Genomic DNA, 23592 nt, shown 5'->3' on the forward strand with positions numbered 1-23592 from the left:
CTTGTTTCGACTCAGGTCTTTCAGTGCTCTGTCAAACTCTTCACACAGTATTGTATCTCCCATTTCATCTTCATCTACATCCTCTTCCATTTCCATAATATTGTCCTCAAGTACATCGCCCTTGTATACACCCTCTATATACTCTTTCCACCTTTCTGCTTTCCCTTCTTTGCTTTCCATCTGAGCTCTTGATATTCATACAAGTGGTTCTCTTTACTCCAAAAGTCCCTTTAATTTTCCTGTAGGCAGTATCTATCTTACCCCTAGTGATATATGTCTCTACAATCTTACATTTGACCTCTAGCCATCGCCGCTTAGCCATTTTGCACTTCCTCTCGATCTCATTTTTCATCAATTAAATTCAATATCACTTCTGTTACTTAAGGATTTCTACTGGCCTTCGTCTTTTTACCGTCTTGATCCTGTGCTGCCTTCACTATTTCATCTCTCAAAGCTACCCATTCTTCTCCTACTGTATTTCTTTACCCCATTGGTGTCAATCGTTCCATAATGCTCTCTCTGAAACTCTCTACAACCTTTGGTTCTTTCAGATAAGCCATACGGGGTAGTCACATGGTCTGATGTGCCTTGTCACAATCCGTGAAGCTACCCCTGTTGGAAGTTCGAGTCCTCCCTTGGGCATGGGTGTATGTGTTGTCCTTACCGTAAATTCGTTTAAGTTAGATTAAATAGTTCATAAGCTTAGGGACGAATGACCTCAGCAGTTTGGTCCCATAAGATCTTACCACAAATTTCTGAAAAAGAAATTTCTTTCAGTTTATTCAGGTCCCTTCTCTTTAAATTCGCATCTTTGCAATATCTTCAGTTTTAATCTACAGTTCATAAGCAATAGATTGTAGTCAGATTCCACATTTGCCCCTGGAAATGTCCTACAATTTAAAACCTGGTTGCTAAATCTCTGGCTTACCGTTATATAATCTATCTGAAACCTTCCAGTATCTCCAGGCTTCTTCCATGTATACAACCTTCTGCCATGATTCTTGAACCAAGTGTTAGCTATGATTAAGTTATGCTCTGTGCAAAATTCTAGCAGGCGGCTTCCTCTTTCATTCCTTATCCCCAGTCCATATTCACCTACTACTCTTCCTTCTCTTCCTTTTCTTACTATCGAATTTCAGTCCCCCATGACTATTAAATATTTTTCTCCCTTTACTATCTGAATAATTTCTTTTATCTCGTCATACATTTCATCAACCTTTCGGCATCTGCGGAGCTAATTGGCATATCAACTTGTACTACTGTGATAGGCATGGGCTTCGTGTCTATCCTGGCTACAATAATGCGTTCACTATGCTGTTTGTAGTAGTTTTCACACACTCCTTTTTTTTATTCGTTATTGAACCTACTGCTGCATTACCCCTATTTGATTTTGTATTTATAGCCAAGTGTTCACCTGACCAGAAGCCATGTTCCTCCTGCGAACGAACTTCACTAATTCCCACTATATCTAACTTTAACCTATGCATTTCCCTTTTTAAATTTTTTAAATTACCAGCCCGATTAAGGGATCTGACTTTCCATGCTCCAAATCCGTAGAACGCCTGTTTTCTTTCTCCTGATAACAACGTCCTCCTGAGTAGTCACCGCCTGGAGATCCGAATAGGGGACTATTTTACCTCCGAAATATTTTACCCAAGAGGACGCCATCACCATTTAACCATACAGTAAAGCTGCATGGCCTTGGGAAGAATTTAGCTGTTGTTTCCCCTTCCTTCCAGCCGTTCGTAGTACCAGCACAGCAAGGCCATCTCGGTTAGTGTTACAAGGCCAGATCAGTCAATCAACTAGACTGTTGCCACTGAAATTACTGAAAAGGCTGCTGCCCCTCTTCAGGAACCACACGTTTGTCTGGCCTCTGAGCAGATACCCCTCTGTTGTGGCTGCACCTACGTTACGGCTATCTGTATTGCTGAGGCTCACAGGCCTCCCCACCAATGGCAAGGTCCATCGTTCATGGGGGTGGGGGGTGCTTAGGGGGGGGGGGGGGGTGATATAGTGTACACATACAATCTACGCTTTAATATAAGTGGTAAGGTGTAGTCCTCTATCTAATTTCCAGAAGAAGGTGGCACTTGAAATGTGTTACCAGTCACATTTTTCACCATTTTCTGGTACAGTTGCAGCCAGAACATGTATGTTTTGCTCCTTTTGCTGTTGTTTATGTTCTTGTTGTCGGTTTATGGTCGCCAGGTTTTTATTTTAGTGTTGTTGCATGTCACCTTCATTGTACTTTGAAGTGGATGCTTCTTCAGAATCTTCACCTGAGGAGGACAGCTCATTCGAACATTTCCAGAAGTTTTTAGCATTTCTCTTTCCAGTTGGGAACCAAGTAGAATCAAGGGTTATACTATCACTGATTAAACCATCGATTTTTGATGCATTTAGCAAAGCAACAATCATGAAATCACTCAGAGGTGCTGAAAATGCACCGATAATTTAATTTTCTTTCTTGATTAATAATAACTATTAGCCAGGGTGATGTGAAAGTAAAGTGAACCGCTACATTACAGAACTATTCATTTACGATTACCTCGTAACCTATAGATATTTACTGGAGAAAGTAATGTTCTTTAAGAACAAAACAATTGCTAGTAAACAGCAGAAGACCTGATCTTTTGCAGAAAAGCGTCGCATATCCATTCAAAAACGTGAAGTTTTCTTCACTACACATCCAGTGAAATCAGTGGGTGTGGAACATAGTAAATGTGTATGGAATGCAATACCTACGTTATTTAGCATAGCAGATAAACTACCACAACTGTAGCTGAAGGAAAAACCAGACTGGCTTGATAATAAAAGAATAAAGCCATGAAACTGTTTCCCAACACAGAAGAAACAAATTCCACAATTGTTGCGGCTGAGGCACAAATGGCAAGAATCTTCAACACATTCGCTTTTGAAGCAAAAGTAATTAGATTTACAAAAATATTTGTGTATTAGAAAGTCGAGTGGAGTGTAAGACGATGCAAAACACTAGGTTCCCTACAAGTTGTTATATGTCAAAGGAAGTGCCTGTCGTACTAAGAAGAGACAGCGGAAGAAAGATATTCTTCTCATGCATCAAATATGTGTTTATTATTCTCTTGTTTTCAGCGGAGAAAGCTGCAATTATACACATATTCGAAAGTGTAAGTTCATCTTTAAGTTCCAGCTTATGTCATTGAATCAGGGAGATTCGTGTATTTTTACATGTATTTCGTGGTTATTCGCGTGTCTTGTCCACATCAAACCTACTAACCACCACCAATACCTCCACTTCGACAGCTGCAACCTGTTCCATACCAAGAAGTCCCTGTCATACAACCTAGCCACCCGTTGTCATCACATCTGCAGTGACGAGTGGTCCCTCTCGAAATATACCGAGGGTCTCACTGAAGCCTTCACAGACTGTATCATCCTCCAAACTTTGTACAAAAACAAATCTTTCCAGTCTCCCAATAACTGTCAAAGTCCCACCATCCGGCCACAGAGGAGAATTCCCTCATAACTTAGTACTACCCAGAATTGGAGCAACTCAATTACATTCTCGGCTAGGGTTTCGTCTACCTTTCGTCACGCCCTGAAGCGAGAAATGTCCTGTCCAGTATCCTTCCCACCCCTTTCACAGTGGAATTCCACCACTCACAAAACCTACACAATATACTCGTCGATCCCTACACAACCCCTGCTTCCAACCCCCTACCTCATGGCCCATACCCCTAGAGGAAAGACCTGTCCCATACATCCTCCCACCAGCACCTACTCTAATCTGGTAACAAACATCACCCATCCCATAAAAGGCAGGACTACCCGTGAAACCAGTCATGTGCTCTACAAGCAAAGCTGCAACCACTGTGTTGCATCCTATGAATGGCCACTGACAAACTGTGTCCAAGAACCGAGTGGACCACCCTGTTGCTGAGCACGCTGTCAAATATGATGTCCTTCATTTCAATGACTGCTTCACGGCCTATGCCATATGGATCCTTTCCACCAACACCAGCTTTCCTGAACTGCACAAGTGCAAGCTTTCTCTGCAATATATCCTATGTCCCCATAATCGTCCTGGCCTCAATCTTCGTTAGTCATTGTCCTCATCCAACCAGCCTCTTCCCTATTCCCATTCCAGCACCACACAGCCCTCATTCCACCATCACAACCAGTCTTTTTACTTTTCTCCTTTTCCACTGCACCTGTCTCCTCCCCCATCTCTTCCCCTGCCCTCTGTCTAACCTCCTGACTGCACATAGCTGCCCTACCCTCTCTCCACCTCGTCACTGCGCGCTCACCAGGAGCACTTCACTGTCTCCCATCCCTACCCTACTCCTCCTCCCTCTCCCATCCCAGCCTCCCCAGCCTCCTCCTTACCCCCACCCAGTCGCCACTCCCTTCACCCACTGGCGCTGCTCGCAGCGTGGCTCCAGTTGCCTGAGACTGCAGTTGTGTGTGTGTGTGTGTGTATGTCAGTTGTGTTTGTGTGCGTGAGTGAGTGGGTGTTTGTGTGTGTGTGTGTGTGTGTGTGTGTGTGTTTCTCATCTAATTTTGACGAAGGTCTTACTGGCTGAAAGCTTTATTTGTGTCAGTCTTTTTGTTGTGCCTATCTGTGACTCACCATCTCCTCTATTTGGTGAGTAGCAACTTTCCTTTTCATAATATTGTTACATTACATCCTGGATTTTCCATTGTTTGATTTCAATCTAAGTTTTGTACATTTTAACAATGTATGACCAACCTAAGCTTTGACAGTAACTCAGAAGTGTCTGTTTTACTGGTTACACCAAACACTTGAAAACCTCTACATCGCCGAAACTGCGCAGCACCCTTAAAGTAAAATAAACGGATATTCTCGTGCAATTAATGACAGTCCAGCTGTCATTCAGAAAATTTGTTTTGGCTCTAGTTAGCCTTGCTAGAAAAGTTTTGATTAACCTGTTGTTGGATGCACCTAGATATTTCAGCTCCATCAGTTTCGCTGATCTGTGTTGTAAACTAAGTTCAATATCTGCTGCAGAAGACTATCAACGTAAATTATTCAAACTAGAATTAATGTGCATGTGTCGCTACGAAGTACTCCTGCTACAACGAACAGCGACTTGGCGATTTCCGTTTTTTCGATTCTACCAACAGTGGCGGCCCACTATGTAACTTTGCTGCTTCACTTAGTGACAGTTTTCGAGTGAGACCATGGTGCCTAATAGTATACATGAAAATCAGTCAAATAACTCCATGCTGTTATAAGAGCAGCAGTAGTAGTTAAATCGTCTACATTGCAGAGACTCCCAAAAACGGCACATACACAAGTTAGAAAACTGCAACCTCTGAGGCAGATGTAAGCTTTGCAGTCAGTGTCTTGGACACAACGAATTTTCCTATTGTTAAATTGTTATTTTGAGTGGCTTTTTGACCTTCGGCGAACATTTCCTGTGTCTCAGAATCTTGGTGTCACACACTTTCTAGTGTTCCTGGCATACAATGAGGCCTGCAAAATGAGTATGTAATCTGATATCGCAAATCATCCACATAAATCACGGGAAAAGCCGAACACTAACTGTGAATGTTCTGCAGTATTTATTTATAGGATAGATCAGTTTCGGTGTTAGACAATAGAGATGAAATGATTGTGTCAGGCAGCTACAGAGGAATCCATTTGCATGCTAAAGCTTTTCACCGTCCCCAAGAACAAGTCCGCTTTGTTAAGGATCTGTTAGCGAATTATCCATCCACTCGATCTATGCACAAGGAAAAAATCTAGTAGGTTAAGGTTCTTTAACAAGGTAGCCATCCACCCATGTACCGACCAATGATTTGTTGTTTGCCTTATTCTACTTTAGACTGGCGCAACACTAACCATCGAACTGTGAATATCATCTGTATTTCGTCAATGATCTTTTCCCCCCGCGTGGACACGGCCCCCCTCCGCCTCCTCCCCCCCTCCTCCCGCAAAAAAATTCGCTTCTTAGTCGCCCACGCATGACAATGTTCCTACCGTGCATGTCAGTGTCAAACTACACTCCTTCTGAGGTGTGTCATTTAGAAAAATCAGCGATCAGGGTCCCATGTTCGTTCAAACTTTTTTTTTGTTCTTAGCTTTAAAACTAGACTTCCGAAATTTGCCTGTCACTGCTAGCTCACAAAATTGTAATATTAAGATAGTAGGAGTGTCAATAAGTTTAGATGTCACTGTCGGCATCATTAAAAGAAGTAAAATTGTGTGTCACTTACCGACCAGATGTGCAGTTGATATTAAGTGATCCAAGTAAATCGCATTTAGCTTTCAGCTCCGATAGCACTTTACAGTTATTGCCGGCGTTGCCTCCTGGTCGCAGCCTTCGCTCAAGAACTCTGTTGAAAAAGTTTCCGGCAGCAACGATTAATAATCGAAAAGAGTATCATCTAAAACTTCACTGTTTTAAAAGGCAGTACTTGTATTAGCTGATTCTCCTATCATTTCTTGGTAGAACAGCGTCATAATTATAGGTGAAAAGCACTAAATTGTGACCCTGTACATTATTAATTTATTTTGTTAATCAATTTTCGTCTTACAAGGCCATCATCAGACTTTAACTGATAAACATCGTCAAAGAGGATACAGCACTGGCGCACAAAATTGCAAAAATACTACACAAGGAGAGTGAAGTGCGAACACAGAGTAAATTTCATCTTTGACAGTGCAAAGTTAACTAAACTAAATTAAACAGTAAATAAATATTAAGCTAACTACCCAGAAAAATATTAAGTGTATACATAAAAATTATCTGTGTGTGTGTGTGTGTGTGTGTGTGTGTGTGTGCGCGTGTGTGTGTGTGTGTGTGTGTGTGTGTTTGTGTTTGCGGTAAGATGAGACGGAAGAGAAGGAGGACAACGTTAGCTAAGAAATACACTCAACAGGAGTGAAGCTATGAATATAGTGAAACAACCTACTAGGCTTGTAACAATTTTAATTAAATACTACCACAATAAAAAATTAATATACTCCAAGAGAACTGGAGAATAAACTGAATAGATATTGCCTATAGAAGGTGATGCAGATATAATGTAAAAGATAGAACTGACAATCGTAATGTGAAAAACCCCAACTAGGTTACACGTCAATGATATGAAGAATTATATCTTCCTGTACGAGAGATATACATATAATAAAACAACAGAATATATGTAATACAAAGACAATCACAATAAAATAATAAAATACAAAGAAAAATAGAGGAATAGAATGAGACAGACAACATAGGAAGAACTGGGGAAATTTGGGACTGTAACGAAGTTTAGGAAAGTAGAAGTAATGAGTATGTTTGATCAGTTAATATTAAGTGTGGACTGGGAACTAAACCATTATTGATTTTCGAGGTACTAAAAGACTAAGTTTTAGGCTTTTCTTTGCCAAGTGTAGAACATGGAGGTGCGGTTAGCACATGATCAGAAAATGTGGAGTCAGAATTCTGCAATTTCCAGATGCTTTCATATTCAGGTGATGCAGTTGCTATGTCTTTGTCCTTGACGGAAGTTGTGTGGTAACAGTGCAGCCTGATGCTTGTTAAAAGCACTGATTAGCTACAGACTTAGAGACATTTGGCTAGCAGCGTGTGTAATCCTCCTTCGCATAGCGGCTACGTATCGTGATATGTACTCCAGGAGAAATGGCGAAATTTCTCGCTATTCGGCGTTGCACATTTGCTCAGTACAATGAGATCAGGTTTCCATGAGAGCCACACTAGCACCCTCATATCTGTGCACTGTTCCTCAAACTTCCATGATTCAATTTGTGGGCGATCTCCTGCATTGTACACCAGCGTGATACTGTGACAAAGGAATTAAGGCTCCTATTTCATCCCACGTAAAGATACGCCACACGTTATTACCTCTAGGGAAAGCCTGAACGGTGGTCGATTGACAAGTACAGACTTCACCTCAAGCATTTTTCAGTATACTCATTACCCTTAGGTTGGCATGTATGAGAATTTGCAACGACTCATCAGTCCAGAAAACATTTTTCCAGTGCTTCCAGTGATGACGTTCCGGTGCACACATATATGTGCACCGTGATGTGGAAAACTGGATATTTATACACTGAAGTGACAAAAGTCATGGGATAGACGTATGCATGTATGCAGATGGCGGTAGTATCGTGTACACAAGGTATAAAAGGGCAGTGCATTGGTGAAGCTGTCATTTGCAGTCAGATGATTCGTGTGAAAAGGTTTCCCACATGCTTATAGCCGCACGACGGGAATTAACACATTTTGAACTGTAACGGTACTTGGAGCTAGACACATGGGACACTCCGTTTCGGAAATATTAGTGAATTTAATATTTCTAGATTCACAGAGTCAAGAGTGTGCCGAGAATTGCAGCTATTACCCCTCACCATGGACAACACAGTGGCTGACGGTCTTCACTGAACGACCGAGAGCAGCGGCGCTTTTGTAGAATTGTCAGTGCTAACAGACAAGAGATATTGCGTGAAAAAACAGCAAAAATCAATGTCGGACGTACGACGAACTTATCTGCTAAGAAAGTGAACCGGAATTTGCCCTTAATGGGCTACGTCAGCAAACGACAGCCGCGAGCGCCTATGCTACGAACACGACATCACATGTAGCGCCTCTCCTGCGCTCGTGACCATTTCGGGTGGAATCTTGGTGTTTGGAAAATAGTGGCCTGGTCAGATGAGTCCCGCGCTCAGTTGGTAAGAGCTGGTGGTGGGGTTGGAGTGTGGCGTAGCCCCGAAGAAGCCATTGACCTAAATTGTCAACAAGCCTCTGTGCGTACTGATGGTATGGAGAGTGTTTACATGGAATGGACAGGGTACTCTGGTCCAAATAAACCAATTATTGGCTGATTATTTTCAGAAACCTGGAGACTATCTGCATTCATGGATTTCATATTTCAAAGAATGATGGAACTTTCATGCATGACAATGCACTGTGTCATCGGGCCACAAATGTTTGCAAGTGGTCTGAAAAACATTCTGGACAATTCGAGGAATGATTTGGCCACCCATAGAACATTTATAGGACATTATCGAGAGTCCAGTTTCTGCACAAAATCCCGCGCCAGCAACACTTTCGCAATTGTGGAATGCTACTGAGGCAGCATGACTCAGTATTTCTGCTGGGGACTTACAACGGCTTGTTGAACTCATGTCACGTCGAGATGCTGCTCTACATCGGACAAATGGAGGTTCGACACAATATTAGGAGATATTCAAAGACTTTCTTCTCATCAGAGTATGTTTGGCTGTGACTTCTGTACCCAACAAATAGAAGATGACTCTCGATGGCATTGTTGCTGCTTTTTTGTCCAGCTGTGAATTTTCTGGTTATTTTCTGCTTTAAGACGATGGACAGATGGTGTGCTTGGGGTCCTACATGATCAATCGGCAGTTGTGCCAAGGTGACAGGGACAAATCAGCAGGTGTCCAGCCGGGCACATTTCTACACTGTTTTTCGCTAAAACGTCCGTTTTAGCTTTGGCGAGACATTCCTTCCACTTGCGATCGCCCGAGAGGAGAGATTTTCAAACGGACACACACAACTGTGGAAATAGCTCCTGGCGGGAAAACCGCTATTTTTAAATGTGAAAGACACCTGACTTGTAGAGGGGGCTATAGCGGTCGCCCACTGGCTCGTTTCGAAACTGAATAGTTGGAGGCAATAGGAATGGTAGCCTGTAAATAACGGCGAGCCTGAAGCTCACTCTGAGAGGAATGTTGAGAGCTGTCGGACGTGCCCAAGGAGCGGCCCACTAGCCATAAATACACTAAAGGAAAAAATCGCACCACCAGCAAGGAGTTGTGCGACGTTAACAAACGATGGTAGGCGTGTTTCTACATCTGAAAGATGATGACTCTTCATGTTTCTCGCCAGTCGAATAAGAGAGGCCCTAGTAGCACCACTATGAGGATACAAATTGGGTTTTCTTTCATTACACGCTGTGACGGTCGTGAGCGTTAGTTTCCTCTGAGATTGGATGTGGTGAGTTTGTGTTAGTCAAGGATGCTTTTGAAGCGATAACCACGCCATTATCAACACTCCACTGAGTTCGTAATAGGGCTACGAGAAGCTGGATGTTCCTTCTGTGATATTGCAGAAAGACTTGGCAGTCATGTAGCCACTGTGCACGATTGTTGGCAGCGGTGGTCACGAGAATGTATGGTCGCAAGAAGACCGTGTTCTGGACGACAGCGCGTCACTAACGAGTGCTGCATCTTACTGCATTTGAAGCAGCAATCTGAGCTGCAGTTGGTACCGCAGTGACACAACGAACTGTTACAAATCGGTTCATTCAAGGACAACTTCGCGCCAGACGCCATGTAGCGAGCATTCTACTAATCCCAAATCACCACCATTTACGACTTTAGGGGTATCAAGCGAGAGCTCATTGGAGAGCAGGATGCAGCTCTGTTGTGTTTTCTGATGAAAGCTGGATCTCTTTCAGTGACAGTGATGGCCATCTGTTGGTTAGAAGTAGGCCAGTTGAGGGCCTACAACCAATCAGTCTGCGTACTAGACACATTGAACATACATGCGAAGTTATGGTATGGGGTGCGATTTCAAATGATAGCAGGAGCACTTGAGAGGTGGCATGCCTTTACGATGCACACAGTGACTTGTCCCCTCTGAGTAATTCGATTTGGGGAAGTATAGCTGAGTATGATCATTAGAAGGCTAGTATTGAGAACTCAGAAGATATGAATATTTTCCTCTCTAATTGCATGCGGTGAAAAGTTGTTATTCATTCACACGTGGACTTCCCACACAGCATCTCTCGTCACCTGGGTGGTCTGGTGACAGGTAGGTTCTCCTGATCTTGAAAGGGTTATGCCAATGGGTGTGAGGGAGCCGAGTGAATGCTGTCCATACGCTGACATTGTCATAAGAGCAGGGGCGGCACGCCCCCAGGGGCCTGAAGGAGTGGCTAGGGTTAGAGATTCCGTTACTTCGCAGAAAGTGAAAACGCTTTCTGACGGGCTACGAGCGAGGCGTGGGAATGACTTGTGTTCCCAGGCACTCTTGGCGGGCAAATTCCCTTGTTTTTTGCAAAATCATAACTGTGATTGGCTTGCTCAGGGAATAACTCCGTGACGTTGCAAAATCGGCGCGGAAATTGGCGTCAAGTAACTCCATTGGTGGAATAGTAGTGCTTTGGCAATAGAGTGGAATTTTCCGCCGGTTTTCGATTTGCTGATTGGACTTTTAACCACGGCCATTGTCATGGGGGCGATAATGTTCTGTGTTCAGCTTGTACGGGTGCTCTTGGTTGAGTCGAGTCTCGCCTTTCGATCGGGGTAGGTTACAAGACTGAGCTCTCGCTGCTCTGGACAACCTGCCTTCCGTTTTCTGTCTAATACACTTTCATTTAATTGTACCTTTTTGACGAAGTTACTGAAGTATCGACTTCAACGTAACTTTCCGAGTACAGTTGACAGTTGAGCGTTCTGCGTACAAGCGGCCTATGTTGTCCATCTTTAGCAGTTTTGACTAAAGTTGACTGTTTCGGAGTTACTGTGTGACTTCGCTTGTTAAAATGAATCACTGTACCGTCAGTGATGGTGTGGCGAGCCTTCTTCGTCTACCCCAGAGGCGCATTTGTATTGCTAGGAAATCCTTAGTTTGGAACACCCAGACCAGGATAATTTGTTTTGGGCTATACTCGCGACATTATCATCACCACGATGGAACGTCGAAGCAACCAGCCATCGCCTCCAGTACGCCACATCGTGTCCCTGCAGTTAAGAAGACAGCTTGTTAATGTATGTCCGCAGCACCGGCAGATTAGGTAATTTTGCTATGTGATAATCAGAGCTCAGCAGAGCTGTTCCTGTCTGTTCTAATGTGGTTCTGTCTTGGGTATTCATACTCTGAGTTCTCACTACTGCAGCAGCAATTAATGTTGGGTTGGCTGGGTGTTTAAGATTGGAGTTGTGAGGAATTGGCTCCACATACCACTTGGTCATAAATGTCACAAGCTAGTTTATGAACAACTTCACCTTCACAGCATGTATTTGAGTATCCAACTGAGTAAATGTTTCATGTGTTTTGTTTATTATTTTGAGTTTAGTCATAATAAATCAAATTATTATTTTGGACAGAACTTTCATTCTGTAGATTGGTATAGTAACCCTTTCATTTCTCACTACGTTAATGAAACATTCCTTTATCAAATTAATTTCTATCAAATTAAATTATTGCAGGTGTCAAACTCTTTTCTACTCCACTTGCAGGGTCGATTACAGTCAGTTCGCGTTTCTTCTTAATCTATGTGGAACAGATAAAGTCGGAGTTAGAAAATGGGGAGGGGGTCTTAGAGCATTATTTCCATATGAAGATTCTAGAAGAATTTAGTGTCAAATACACTGCTAGCCCCAGCACCTTGCACACTGTCGTGTTTATTCCGTTCACCATCTGTACGGCAGGCTGGTGATTTGTCCTGTAGTGCTGCCAGTCATGAACATCATTGCAAGGGGTGTTTCCAAAAGGATAACGCTCCCCCACATACCGCTGTTGTAACCCAACATGCTCCACAGAGTCTCGACGTGTTGCCTTGGCCTGCTCAAACACCAGGTCTTCCTCCAATCGAACACATATGGGACATCATTGGACCACAACTCCAGCTCCATCCACAGACAGCATTAACCGTCCCTGTATTGACCGGTCAGTTGCAACAGGCGTGGAACTCCATCCCACAAACTGACATCCGGTACCCGCGCAACGCAATGCCTGCACGTTTGCGAGCTTGCATTCAAGATTATTCTGGTGGTTACACAGATTATTAATGTACTAGTGTTTCATATTTATACTGGCTTATCTTGCGCTTACATTAACTTGAGATCTTGCAATGTTAATCACTCAGATATGTTACCTAGCCAAATGTATTCCTGAAATTTCATTACTCTGTATCACCTCACCCGTCACTTATCTGGTTTTGGTGTGTGTTCACCCCAGGTAATTGACTAACAGATCAACAGAGAGTGCAAAACTGCCACAAAGAAAGTAATAAGGCCCTGTGACTCCTGGGTGAACTGCGGTGACAGTGTTGACATTAATTGATTCAGAATTGATTCCTTTTAATTAAAAAGGGGTGCACATTGATGTTATGTTCAGTTATTGAACACCAGATGCAAATGTTGAACATAAAATTAATTAAGAAAGTGACTTGGGATTTCAACTACTTGATTGAAAACAGATGCAGTCGATTAGCACAGATTTATTTTAACTCACGACCTTCAATCATCACATTACATGACTCTCCTAACAAGCAGTGGAAATAAATGGCGTTTGCGTGGAGTAAAGCGCGACAATTCAAAAGTAATTCCTGTCAACTGACCCAGGGGTAATGCGAAGTGTGAGAAGAATTCTACAATACACGGCCCATGAAACCCTCGTGGAAACTTTGCCGACGTGATCCAACAAATTAATCAGTGGCTGGAGCGGGCGCAATATCACCGAATTCAGCGTGGCAGAGCGGTGTCGTTGTGCGGACGTCGGCCGACCTCGTGGTGCTGTGCTCGTCTATTTACTCCTAGCTATCTTGCTCAGTACATAGCTGAACGAAAACTTCCTATCTCCAAGGTCAGTCGTTCCATTTGCTAAGTCCTAAACTGCAGAGATGCTCACTCTTTCTCAGGCAAGCTGAGTAAAGAACGCCACGTCCGCACTTAGGCAAGCTGGGAACAGGAAGACCTCTATGGAGACTTCTCCCAGTCCGCTCTTCGCCTCAGTTTCCCCTCCAGCAAAATCACTTACGCCAATTGCAGCACAAGTCGCTTTAATTATGCGTCGCTTCCCAGCGCCGACCAATGCCTGCTCTGGGAAGTGAACAAGTTCCCACAAAATTTCCCTTCCTCTCAACTTCTGCTATTTAGCTCCTCCCAGGCCATCCATCAAGGTTATCGTCTGAACAAAACACCAATTTTTTCCGGAATTCTGACTCCCAGGAGAGTACTTCAGATTCCTTGGTCCTACGTTCCCATCGGGGGCCGGCGTATTTCATTCTGTCGCTCTTCACCTGATTTACTTCAGACTCTGCGGACCGTGAATGCATGCTTCTGTTGACCGCTCCTCCATAGCTTTGCGCAGCTTTCTCGCATGTTTCCCTGAAAATGGGACAACGGACATTTATCAACAGGCGTACAAGTCCTCCGTCTGCTTCCCAGTACACCAGCATGGGGTCAAACACCCGCTCACTGTCACTCATCTTAAGGCGGCTGGAGGCCGCGCCCCGTTACCGCTTTCTCAGAGCTTGAGCCACCATAAGCTGCCTGTTGTCACTTCCCTTCGTCGCTCCCCAGCCGGCCACGGTCACTCAAATACTTCCCTGGGATAAACAAGCCTCCAGTAAATAGACACGTTTCCACAAAGTTTTCATGTTGTGTGAATTACTTTAAAACCATCACCCGACATTAATTATTCCAATACGTCCATACTATACCCTCTACCAGATGCATTGTGCCTTGTCAGTCATTTTTTGTTCAGCCCTACTGTTCGCTAAACGTGAGTTAGGTGATCTTTAATGACTTCATGTAAGGGGCATAGTTCTTGCCATCTTACAACATCTAGATTGAGCCTTCGCGTTTCCCTTTTCAGACTTGCTAGCTTCTCTACCACCTCCAAGAGATCGTTATATTGTTTAGTACAGTATGCAACACTGTGTTTAGAACTTTGTGTAATAAACGTTAAACAGTGAGTGCTGTTACCGGACCTCCAGTACAACAGAAAGTTTTGGACTGAAAACTAAAGAAAACGGAAATAATATCTTTAAAATTTACGTACATTTGGCTGATATTTAAGTAATAATAACAGTATACAAATACTTTTAATTCAACACATCTCGATGGAAGTATTTAACCCCAAGTTGTATTTGTGATCTAAGCTGTTACATTCTAAGAGTGATTTGCATGAACCTGGTTCCATTATGTGGGATGTGTTATCTTTCATAATTGTATGTTCTCGTTATCTTTCTTGGGAGTTGAGTAACATAAATTTCTTGCGTTTCCAGTTGTGTTTGTTTGTCGACACTACGTGACGCTTCGTTTTCTGGGGAAGTAATGGGACTTGACCAGAAGAAGATGGGAGTCACACTCATCGAAACATCACGCCGGATTGACAAACCCACCCAATTGAAACACCAGATTCATATATATTTATAGGAGTTGATATTAGATTACCCCAACACTTGTCTGGGTGTTGATAAATGAAATATTGGTGTAGCTGTATTGTATTTGTGATGATGTTATTCAAGACATTTTTTATAGTGCTCCATTAATAATGATCTGTAATCATGAACTACATGATGGTCAGTTATAATACCTTCTCAGTACGGGGCAGCTGTTTTTCACTTGTTTACCAAATAATACAGAAGTGAACATATTTATGCACATCGTAGCGACAATATCTAATTAAGAACCCGAAAAGTGATGTACTGTAATCACATTGTAAACGTATCAAATAATTATGTAATTTGTGAATAAATCAAACTATACACATGGATAAAGTGTCAAGCAATTGGATTTAATGTTAGAAATGAACAAACTATCCAGAATTTTTTCAGCGGGTAGAAAAGCAGAAGACCATGGTACACTATTCATAGTGTCACGTCTTTTGGATTACCAAATAATTTTGATGGGCCCCTTGTTACTATTCGAGAAGATTAGGCTAGGTGCTGACATCATTCTTCATCTCATTTACTTGGATGTAACACAAAAGGTCGACTTATATTTTCACGTCGATAGCAAATATAGTATATACTATTGATAGACTGAATAGTCATGACGGTTGCGATGCTGTGTTTACACTGTGTCTGTATCTTTACAATACAGACGGCCAGTGTGGCCGAGCGGCTCTAGGCGCTTCAGTTTGGAACCGCGCAACCTCTACGGTCGCAGGCTCGAATCCTGTCTCGGGCATGGATGTGTGTGATGTCCTTGGGTTGGTTAAGTTTAAGTAGGTCTAAGTTCTACGGGCCTGATGACCTCAGATGTTGCCCCATAGTGCTCAGAGCCATTTTTACAATACAATTTCCTTAAGATATGCATGCATGTATAGTCGCACAATGCGAAACTCTAAGTGGTTGTCTTCGTAAAGGCAACAGTTAAATTTAGTGTTGACGAAGTTCGGCAATAAACGAATGAGCTTGTTCGCATTACTAACGAGCTGCATTTCATGGTACTTTTTTGACACCTTAACTGTATCCTCATTCTGTGGCACATTTAGTGGAATAAACTCATTGGTTTTGGACGAGTATCTCACTACCTATGTATCCTTGGGCTTCGTCAGGAAGTGTCTTGTACGAGGGCTGGGGAAAAGAGTAAATATACTGACGGGGGAAAAATCGCAACATAAAAAGTAATTAATGCAGAGTAATGATACTTATGGAATACATTTGTGTAGGTAACATACTTAAAGAGATTGACACTGCATTGTTAATGTAGGCGTGAGATGAGCTATTGTAAATGTGAAATGCTGATACTTTATTAAACGCTGTAACCGCCAGACTGTTGAATGAAAGCATGCAACATGCATGCATTGTATTGGACAGGTGCGGGTTGTCAGTTTGTGGCACTGAGTTCCATGCTTGTTGCACTTGATCGGTCAATACAGGGACTGTTAATGATGTTCGCGGATGACGCTGAAGTTGTCGACCGATGATGTCCCATATGTGCTCGATTGGAGACAGATATGGTGATCGAGGAGGCCATGGCAACATGTCGACCTTGTAGAGCATGTTGGATTACAACAGCGGTATGTCGGGGAGCGTTATCGTGTTGGAAAATACCCGCTGGAATGCTCTTAGTAAATCGCAACACGATAGGCCGAATCACCAGAGTGATGTACAAATTTTCAGTCAGTGTGCGTGGGATAACCACGAGAGTGCTCTTGTTGTCATACAAAATCGCATCCTAGATCATAGCTTCATGTGTAGGTCCCGTGTGTTTTAGCAAGCAGACAGGTTGATTGTAGGCTCTCGACTGGCCTCGTCATTACCAGCACACGGCCATGACTAGCATAGAGGCACAACCGGCTTTCGTCACAAAATAGACTTCACCGCGTCCTCCAATGAGCTCTCGGTTGAAACCACTGAAGGTGCTGATGGCGGTGGTTTGCGGCAAGCGGCAAGCTCACTACAGGGCGTCTGTCTTGAAACTCTCCTTGAAGTTACAGATTTGTAACAGCTCGTTATGTCACTGTGGCGCCAACTGCAGCTTAAATTGTTGCTGCAGATGGAACACCATGCGCCGGAGCCATACGCCGAACACGATGTCTTCCCTCTCGTCAGTGCCACGTAGCCGCCTGCGGTTTCTTGCGACCACACATTTTCGTAACCAGCTCTACCAGCAATCATGTACAGTTTCTACATACCTGCCACACCTTTCTGCAATATCGCAGAGGGAACATCCAGCTTCTCTTAGCTATGTTACACGGTCTCGTTCGTACTTAGTGAGGTGTTGACAATGACGTCTTTGCCTCCTCAAAGGCATTCTTGACTAGCGTCAACTGACGACGTCCAGTCTCAAAGGTAACTAACGCTTACGACTGTTAAAGCGTGTATTTAAGGGAAACCTGATTTGTGTCTTCATAAATGCGCTATTAGCGCCACTTTTATGTGACTGGTGCGAAATTTGAGATGCAATTTGTGTACATATAAGTACGTTCGATTAGTACAGGTCACATTCAAAGTAGAACGCATTTCTGTCCATATATATCTCCATTCGTTTTCCTGCTGCTCAAAACGTTTCCGCAAGTAATTTTCCGTGAGACCACACAGGAGTCCGGCAAGAACTCGTCAGTAGTGGACTGCCCCACAGCTGCTGAGTTGATCGATTTTGGTGGGACATCGTGATGTTACTGTGTCGAAGTCATCACTTTTTACCAATCAAAGATCGACTGCAGGGAGACGGTCGACATCTGATCGATTGCTTCTGACTGAGGCTACTTGCTCGTTTTAATCCAAAATTTCCCGTATTATAATATAGTTTAATGTAACGTAACACACACTTTCGGTTGCAACATAAAATTGCCTGAATTATCCGTCTATTTTCAAACCACCCATTTGACTTCCATTTTCTCAATTGGTTACACCAAGTAACTCAAGCTTTCAGGTTTTGTTAAACAATGTGTAACGTCGCTAATATTTGCTGAAAGTTAGCTCCACTTGCTCTTCACAGTGAGATAATAGATTTTATGAGAGACAGGATCAATGAGCCCGTCCCACCAATCCTGATAACTATAATCTATCGCAGATCCTTCAGTCAAAAATGACCGTGCCCAGTACTTGCAAGAAAGTGCAGGACACAGCCTCAAACAAAATATAAAAAGAAAGAAGACTTAATCTAGCAAATAAACAGTAGAGCATAATTATTAAAATTAAAACCATGAAAACAAAAATATTAGAATGATAAGAACTTAAATAAACTGACCCTACAGGAACGGTAGCAGAACTGATCCACTTAACAACCGTCCAATATCCTTGCACTGTAGAAATTTTGAACGTATTCTGGGCTCAGACATAATGGGGTATTTCTAACAGAATGACTTCGTCCATTCTAATCAGCACCGATTTCAAAACATCGATCAGTGAAAGTCAACTCGCACTTTTCTTACAGGACATACTGAAAGCCATGGAGAAAAGCAGCAGGATTTCCAAAAAGCATTTTACTCAGTACCATAGCTACGCTAATTGTCAAAAGTTTGATCGTATGGGGTATCACGAGAAATTTCTGACTGGATTGAGGATTTCTTGCCAGGAAGGATGCAGCAAGTTACTGGGGATGGAGAGTCACCAACGGCTTTAAAGGTAACTTAAGGTGTACCTCGGGGAAGTGTGTTCGATACCTCGCTATTCATATTATAATCTTACAGTCATGTTTTCGTAGACGATACAGTTATCTGTAATGAATTACCGTCAGAAAGAAACTACGCAATGATTCAGCCAGGTCTTGATAAGTTTTCAAAGTGATGCAGTTTGGCAACTTGCTTTAAATTTTCAGAAATGTGAAATTGTATGCGTCACAAAACGACTATGACTATAATATTAGTCAGTCACAACTACAATCGATGAAGTCACAAAATTTCTGGGTGTAACACTATGTAGGGACATGAAATGGAAAGATGATACAGACCCAGTCGTGGGTAAAGCAGGTTGCAGACTTCATTTTACGCGTATTGATAGAATACTAGGGAAATGAAATCAGTCTACAAGGGAGTTCGGTTAAAGTCACTCGTGCAACCTGCCCTAGAATATAGCTCAAGTTTTTGGAGACTGTGCCAAATTGGACAACAGGGGATATTGAACTTATACAGACAAGGACATCAGAAATGGCCACAGGTTTATTTGACTTGCTGGAGAGTGTCACAGAGATGTTGAAAGAACTGAATTGGCAGTCATTTGAATCGGGAACCGATTGAATGATGAATCTACGAATATGCTATAACTCCCAAATATCACTCCCATGGGGATCGTGAGGACAAGATTAAAGTGATAACAGAGGCACTCCCTCGCGCTTCGTAAGTGAGCGGAACGGAATGGCTGGTACGATGGGACGTACGATCTGCCACGTAGTTCACAGCGGTTTGCAGGGTATGGATGTAACTACTTGCTCCTTCTCTTTTTTTGTGACTACTTTCTCCTGAAATAAGATATTCTTATTAATATGAATAGATCAGTTACATTATAAATGCACAGACAAAATCTGATTCCAGATTTAAACCCCTCAAGTCAAACGCTATCGTCGTGATGGATGATGACAACACTCTGTTCAATTTCAATGCTGGCAATTTTGGTTTAGTGTGTTTTTAAGTCTTCTCATGCCAAATCGATTGAATCAACGTATTATAGACATTACCTGCAAGCTTACAGAACCGACACTCTATGAAGGAGTCCCTTTTCCACACCGACGGAAAAAAAATCGCAGCACCAAAAAAATAATTAATGTAGAGTAATGAAACTTCTAGAATACATCTGTCTGAGTAACATATTCAAGTGATTAATACTGCAAGATCACAGGTTAGTGTAAGCGCGAGATAAGCCAGTGGAAACGTGAAACGCTGTTACTTTAATAACGGGTGTAGCCCCTGTAATGTTGAATGAAAGCTTGCAAACGTGCATGCATTGTATTGTACAGATGCCGGATGGCAGTTTGTGGGATGGAATTACACGCTTGTACTTGGTTGCTCAATACAGGGGCGGTTAATGCTGTTTGTGGATGACGCTGGAATTGTCGTTCGATGATGTCCCATATGTGCTCGATTGGAGATAGCTCTGGTAATGGAGTGGGCCAAGGCAACATGTCGACACTCTGTAGATCAGCGGTATGTGGGTAAGCGTTATCCTGTTGGAAAATACCCCCTAGAATATTGTTAATGAATGGTAGCACGGCAGATCGAATCACCAGACTGACGTACACATTTGCTGTCAGGGTGTGTGGGATAACCACAAGAGTGCCCGTGCTGTCATACAAAAATCACTCCCTAGACCGTAACTCCAGGGGTAGGTTCACTGTGCCTAGCGCACAGACAGTATGGTTGTAATCCCTTAACTGGCTTCGTCCTTACCATCACATCGCTGGCACCGAGTCACAAACAGCTTTCGTGAAAAAACATAGCAGACCTCCACTCTGCCCTCCATGAGTTCTCGCTTGACGCCATTGGAGTCGCAAATAGCTAGCTGGAATGCCAGAGAGCTGCTGACCTTGAAGGTACAAATTTGTAAAAGTTCGTTGTGTAACTGCGGTGCCAACTGCTGCTGAAATTGCTCCTGCAGATACAGCACCATGCGACCTTAAATTCTCGTGACCACCGCTGCCAGCAACCATATATCGTGGCTACATTCCTACCAGTTTTTTCTTAACTATCGCAGAAGGAACATCCAGTTTCTCGCAGCCCCATTACATGACCTCGTTCAAACTCACAGAGTTGTTGATAATGACGTCTTTGACGCCTTAAAGGCATTCTTGACTGGCATCAACTCACCACATCCTATCTCAAAGGTGTATTTTCAGCAAACCTGATTTGCATCCGCATAGGGACGCTACTAGCTCCACTCTTACGCGACTAGAGCGAATTGAACAGATATCATCTTTCAGATGTAGAAGTACGTCTACCAGCTTTCGTTTATGTCCCACAACTCCTTCTTGATGTTGCGTTTTTTTCCGTCAGTGTATTATGATACGCTGGATCATGCAGAAATTTGGCTTTCAGCTTAATTTAAAATTATATAAAATATAAACTGAACTAAGAGACGTGTCATTATGGCGTGTGGCTCGGCTGACGCTTGAGTATTGTCGCCAGCCACACTGTCAAAGCGCTAATAGGAAGTTGATAAGAATGTTATGATACACGTTCTGCATCAATAGTTTATTTTGAAATAATATAATTGTCAACACTGATGTAAGCCATTTTTAAATTATGCGCCAGTGTGTGTGTGTGTGTGTGTGTGTATGTGTGTGTGTGTGTGTGTGTGTGTGTGTGTGTGTGTTCTTGTGTGGTCCACTCTGTTTTGCCGAGTCGCGAATGACAGATAAATTTGACAGCGGTTTCTGTCGCTATTCTGGACAAATCAAAGATCCCAAAAAGATAAGTATACCCAACGAAGTTGTGAATTTCAGAACCTAAAAACTAATGTTCTTGAACTTTAGTTTACTTGCCAAAGCTAAACAGTATGTAGATCGCAACGTGTCACGTTAAGTTGCAGTTCGCGTTCGAAAAACATTCGCGGGATAATAACAAATGAAAAACAATTCCTTTGCAGAGCGAACAATGACGTATCTTTCTTTTTTTAATCAGATCTCGGACGTTTTGTGAATAACGCCGCATACCTACAAGATAATTTTGTCCCTATTGGGCTGCTGCGAAAGCGCATCGGCTTAACAGTAATATACAAATAAAACAATGTTTAGTGTCAGGCACTGCGAACCTTGACTGTCACCTTATCATTAACGGTAGTATTAATTTTTGTTTTAAATCTCAAAATTAAGATGATGATGGTGAGTAGTCAATTATTGATGGCGCGACTGTTATTAAATTCAATGTGTCAAACGCAAAGGAATGCATGTTGTGACGGTGTAACCTTCTGGAGGCTTGGAGAACCGAATAAAACGAGATACGACGCAGAATATTAATGGATTTGTGAATGAAGAGCGTTACTTGAATGGCAGCGATTCAGATGCATGACCCTTGATAGAGTTAATTGATGAAGACGCTGTAGCACTTAACCTATGTTGCTTTAGCTATATTCATCACAGCGTTAAAATAATTGATCAATTTCATTCGATTTTCATAAGAACTAGGAGAAAATAATAAACCAGACTACTTTTGCACTTGTGTTAACAACATGCGAAAGAAATTGAATGAACATATACGCTCTACTCATTACCTTTGAAGGCAATCTTCTATCGGATAATATTTGCAATATAACAGTTCATCCAGACACACCATACCAATACACAGGAACTTGAGGTCATTCCCATCCATGTCGCTGATTGTGTAGAATAGTTCTTACGGCAACACCCAGTGGCGGGAATATACGGCGCACTTAATACTTCTATGAAAGATATGGTATTTTAGAAACGCGAGCACGGGAAATGAATCATGAGGAAGCATAACATTAAGTTCAAGGTTTCAAAAACTTACCTTGTAACATTGACACCATATGCAAAAGGAGCGCCTTCTAAAGCTACTGGTTAGCATGAAAATGAGTGAGAGAACATTGCACTCGGCCTTGCTGTCGAGTACTGGTGACATAACGGGCGGGAGCAGCATTAGCCGCGGTTATCAACGGTGCACGGGTCAAAGGCAGAGGCGAGAAGTCTTTCTACGTAGGAAGCTGAGAATTTGCTTCACGAGTCTCGTAAACGACGGCAGGGGCGACACTGCCTCGCGGCTGTCGTACGTGTGCGACGGCTGTGAAATGTCTGAGTGAGTACCGAAAGTACCATATAAGCCTCAAGAATTTGATTTATGTCTCGTAAACGAATACGAAAGAATACTGGCCTCACGGCTCTCGTGCATGTGCACGCGCAGTAAAACGGCTAGAGAACCAGAAGTACCATGAAAACCTAAAATTTCGTCTGTGTGTAGATCCTGTTCCGCCGTTACAGGGTTAGCAGTCAACACCAACACTTACGATAAATGGCTTTACAGATCTGTTTGCGCCAGAGAGCGCGTCTGTCGCCATGGTGAAAGGAATAGTTACGTGACGCGTGACTGTGTTGTCTTCAGAGTTTATACTGACCGTCAGCGAGATTGCAGTGCACCGGATAGGTACATAGCGACAATTATTAAACTATATGAAATAAAATCGTCATAACTTCTGACGGTTTGCTTTATGACGTTCAAACTGCACGGTTGGCCGCGGGGCATGATGGGAACTAGTATGCGTGTGTATGGTTTGGTTCAGCGATGAAGCCCACTTTCATTTGGATGGGTTCGCCAATAAGCAAAATTGGAGCATTTGGGGGACTGAGAACCCACATTTCGGGATCGAGAAGTCTCTCCACCCTCAAGGGGTGACTGTGTGGTGTGCAGTGTCCAGTCACGGAATAATCGGTGCGATATTCCTTGATGACTCGGTGACTACTGAGCTACACACGAAGGTTTT

At 42.8% G+C, this 23592-nt stretch overlaps 1 protein-coding gene across 1 annotated transcript in view; it reads right to left on the reverse strand.

Moving 5' to 3' along the window:
* Positions 1 to 22735, reverse strand: part of LOC126355346 (ketohexokinase-like) — a 49926-nt gene extending 27191 nt beyond the window's left edge. The window contains exons 1-3 of the mRNA XM_050005640.1: positions 22626 to 22735; positions 22369 to 22536; positions 6223 to 6342 (exon numbers count right to left, since the gene is read on the reverse strand). Of these exons, the coding sequence (XP_049861597.1) occupies positions 6223 to 6342; positions 22369 to 22466 (218 nt within the window). The 5' untranslated portion in view covers positions 22467 to 22536; positions 22626 to 22735. The remainder of the gene's footprint in view (positions 1 to 6222; positions 6343 to 22368; positions 22537 to 22625) is intronic.
* Between the last annotated feature and the right edge of the window lie 857 nt (positions 22736 to 23592).

This window comes from Schistocerca gregaria, chromosome 3 (assembly GCF_023897955.1).
Source record: "Schistocerca gregaria isolate iqSchGreg1 chromosome 3, iqSchGreg1.2, whole genome shotgun sequence".
Taxonomy (NCBI): domain Eukaryota; kingdom Metazoa; phylum Arthropoda; class Insecta; order Orthoptera; family Acrididae; genus Schistocerca; species Schistocerca gregaria.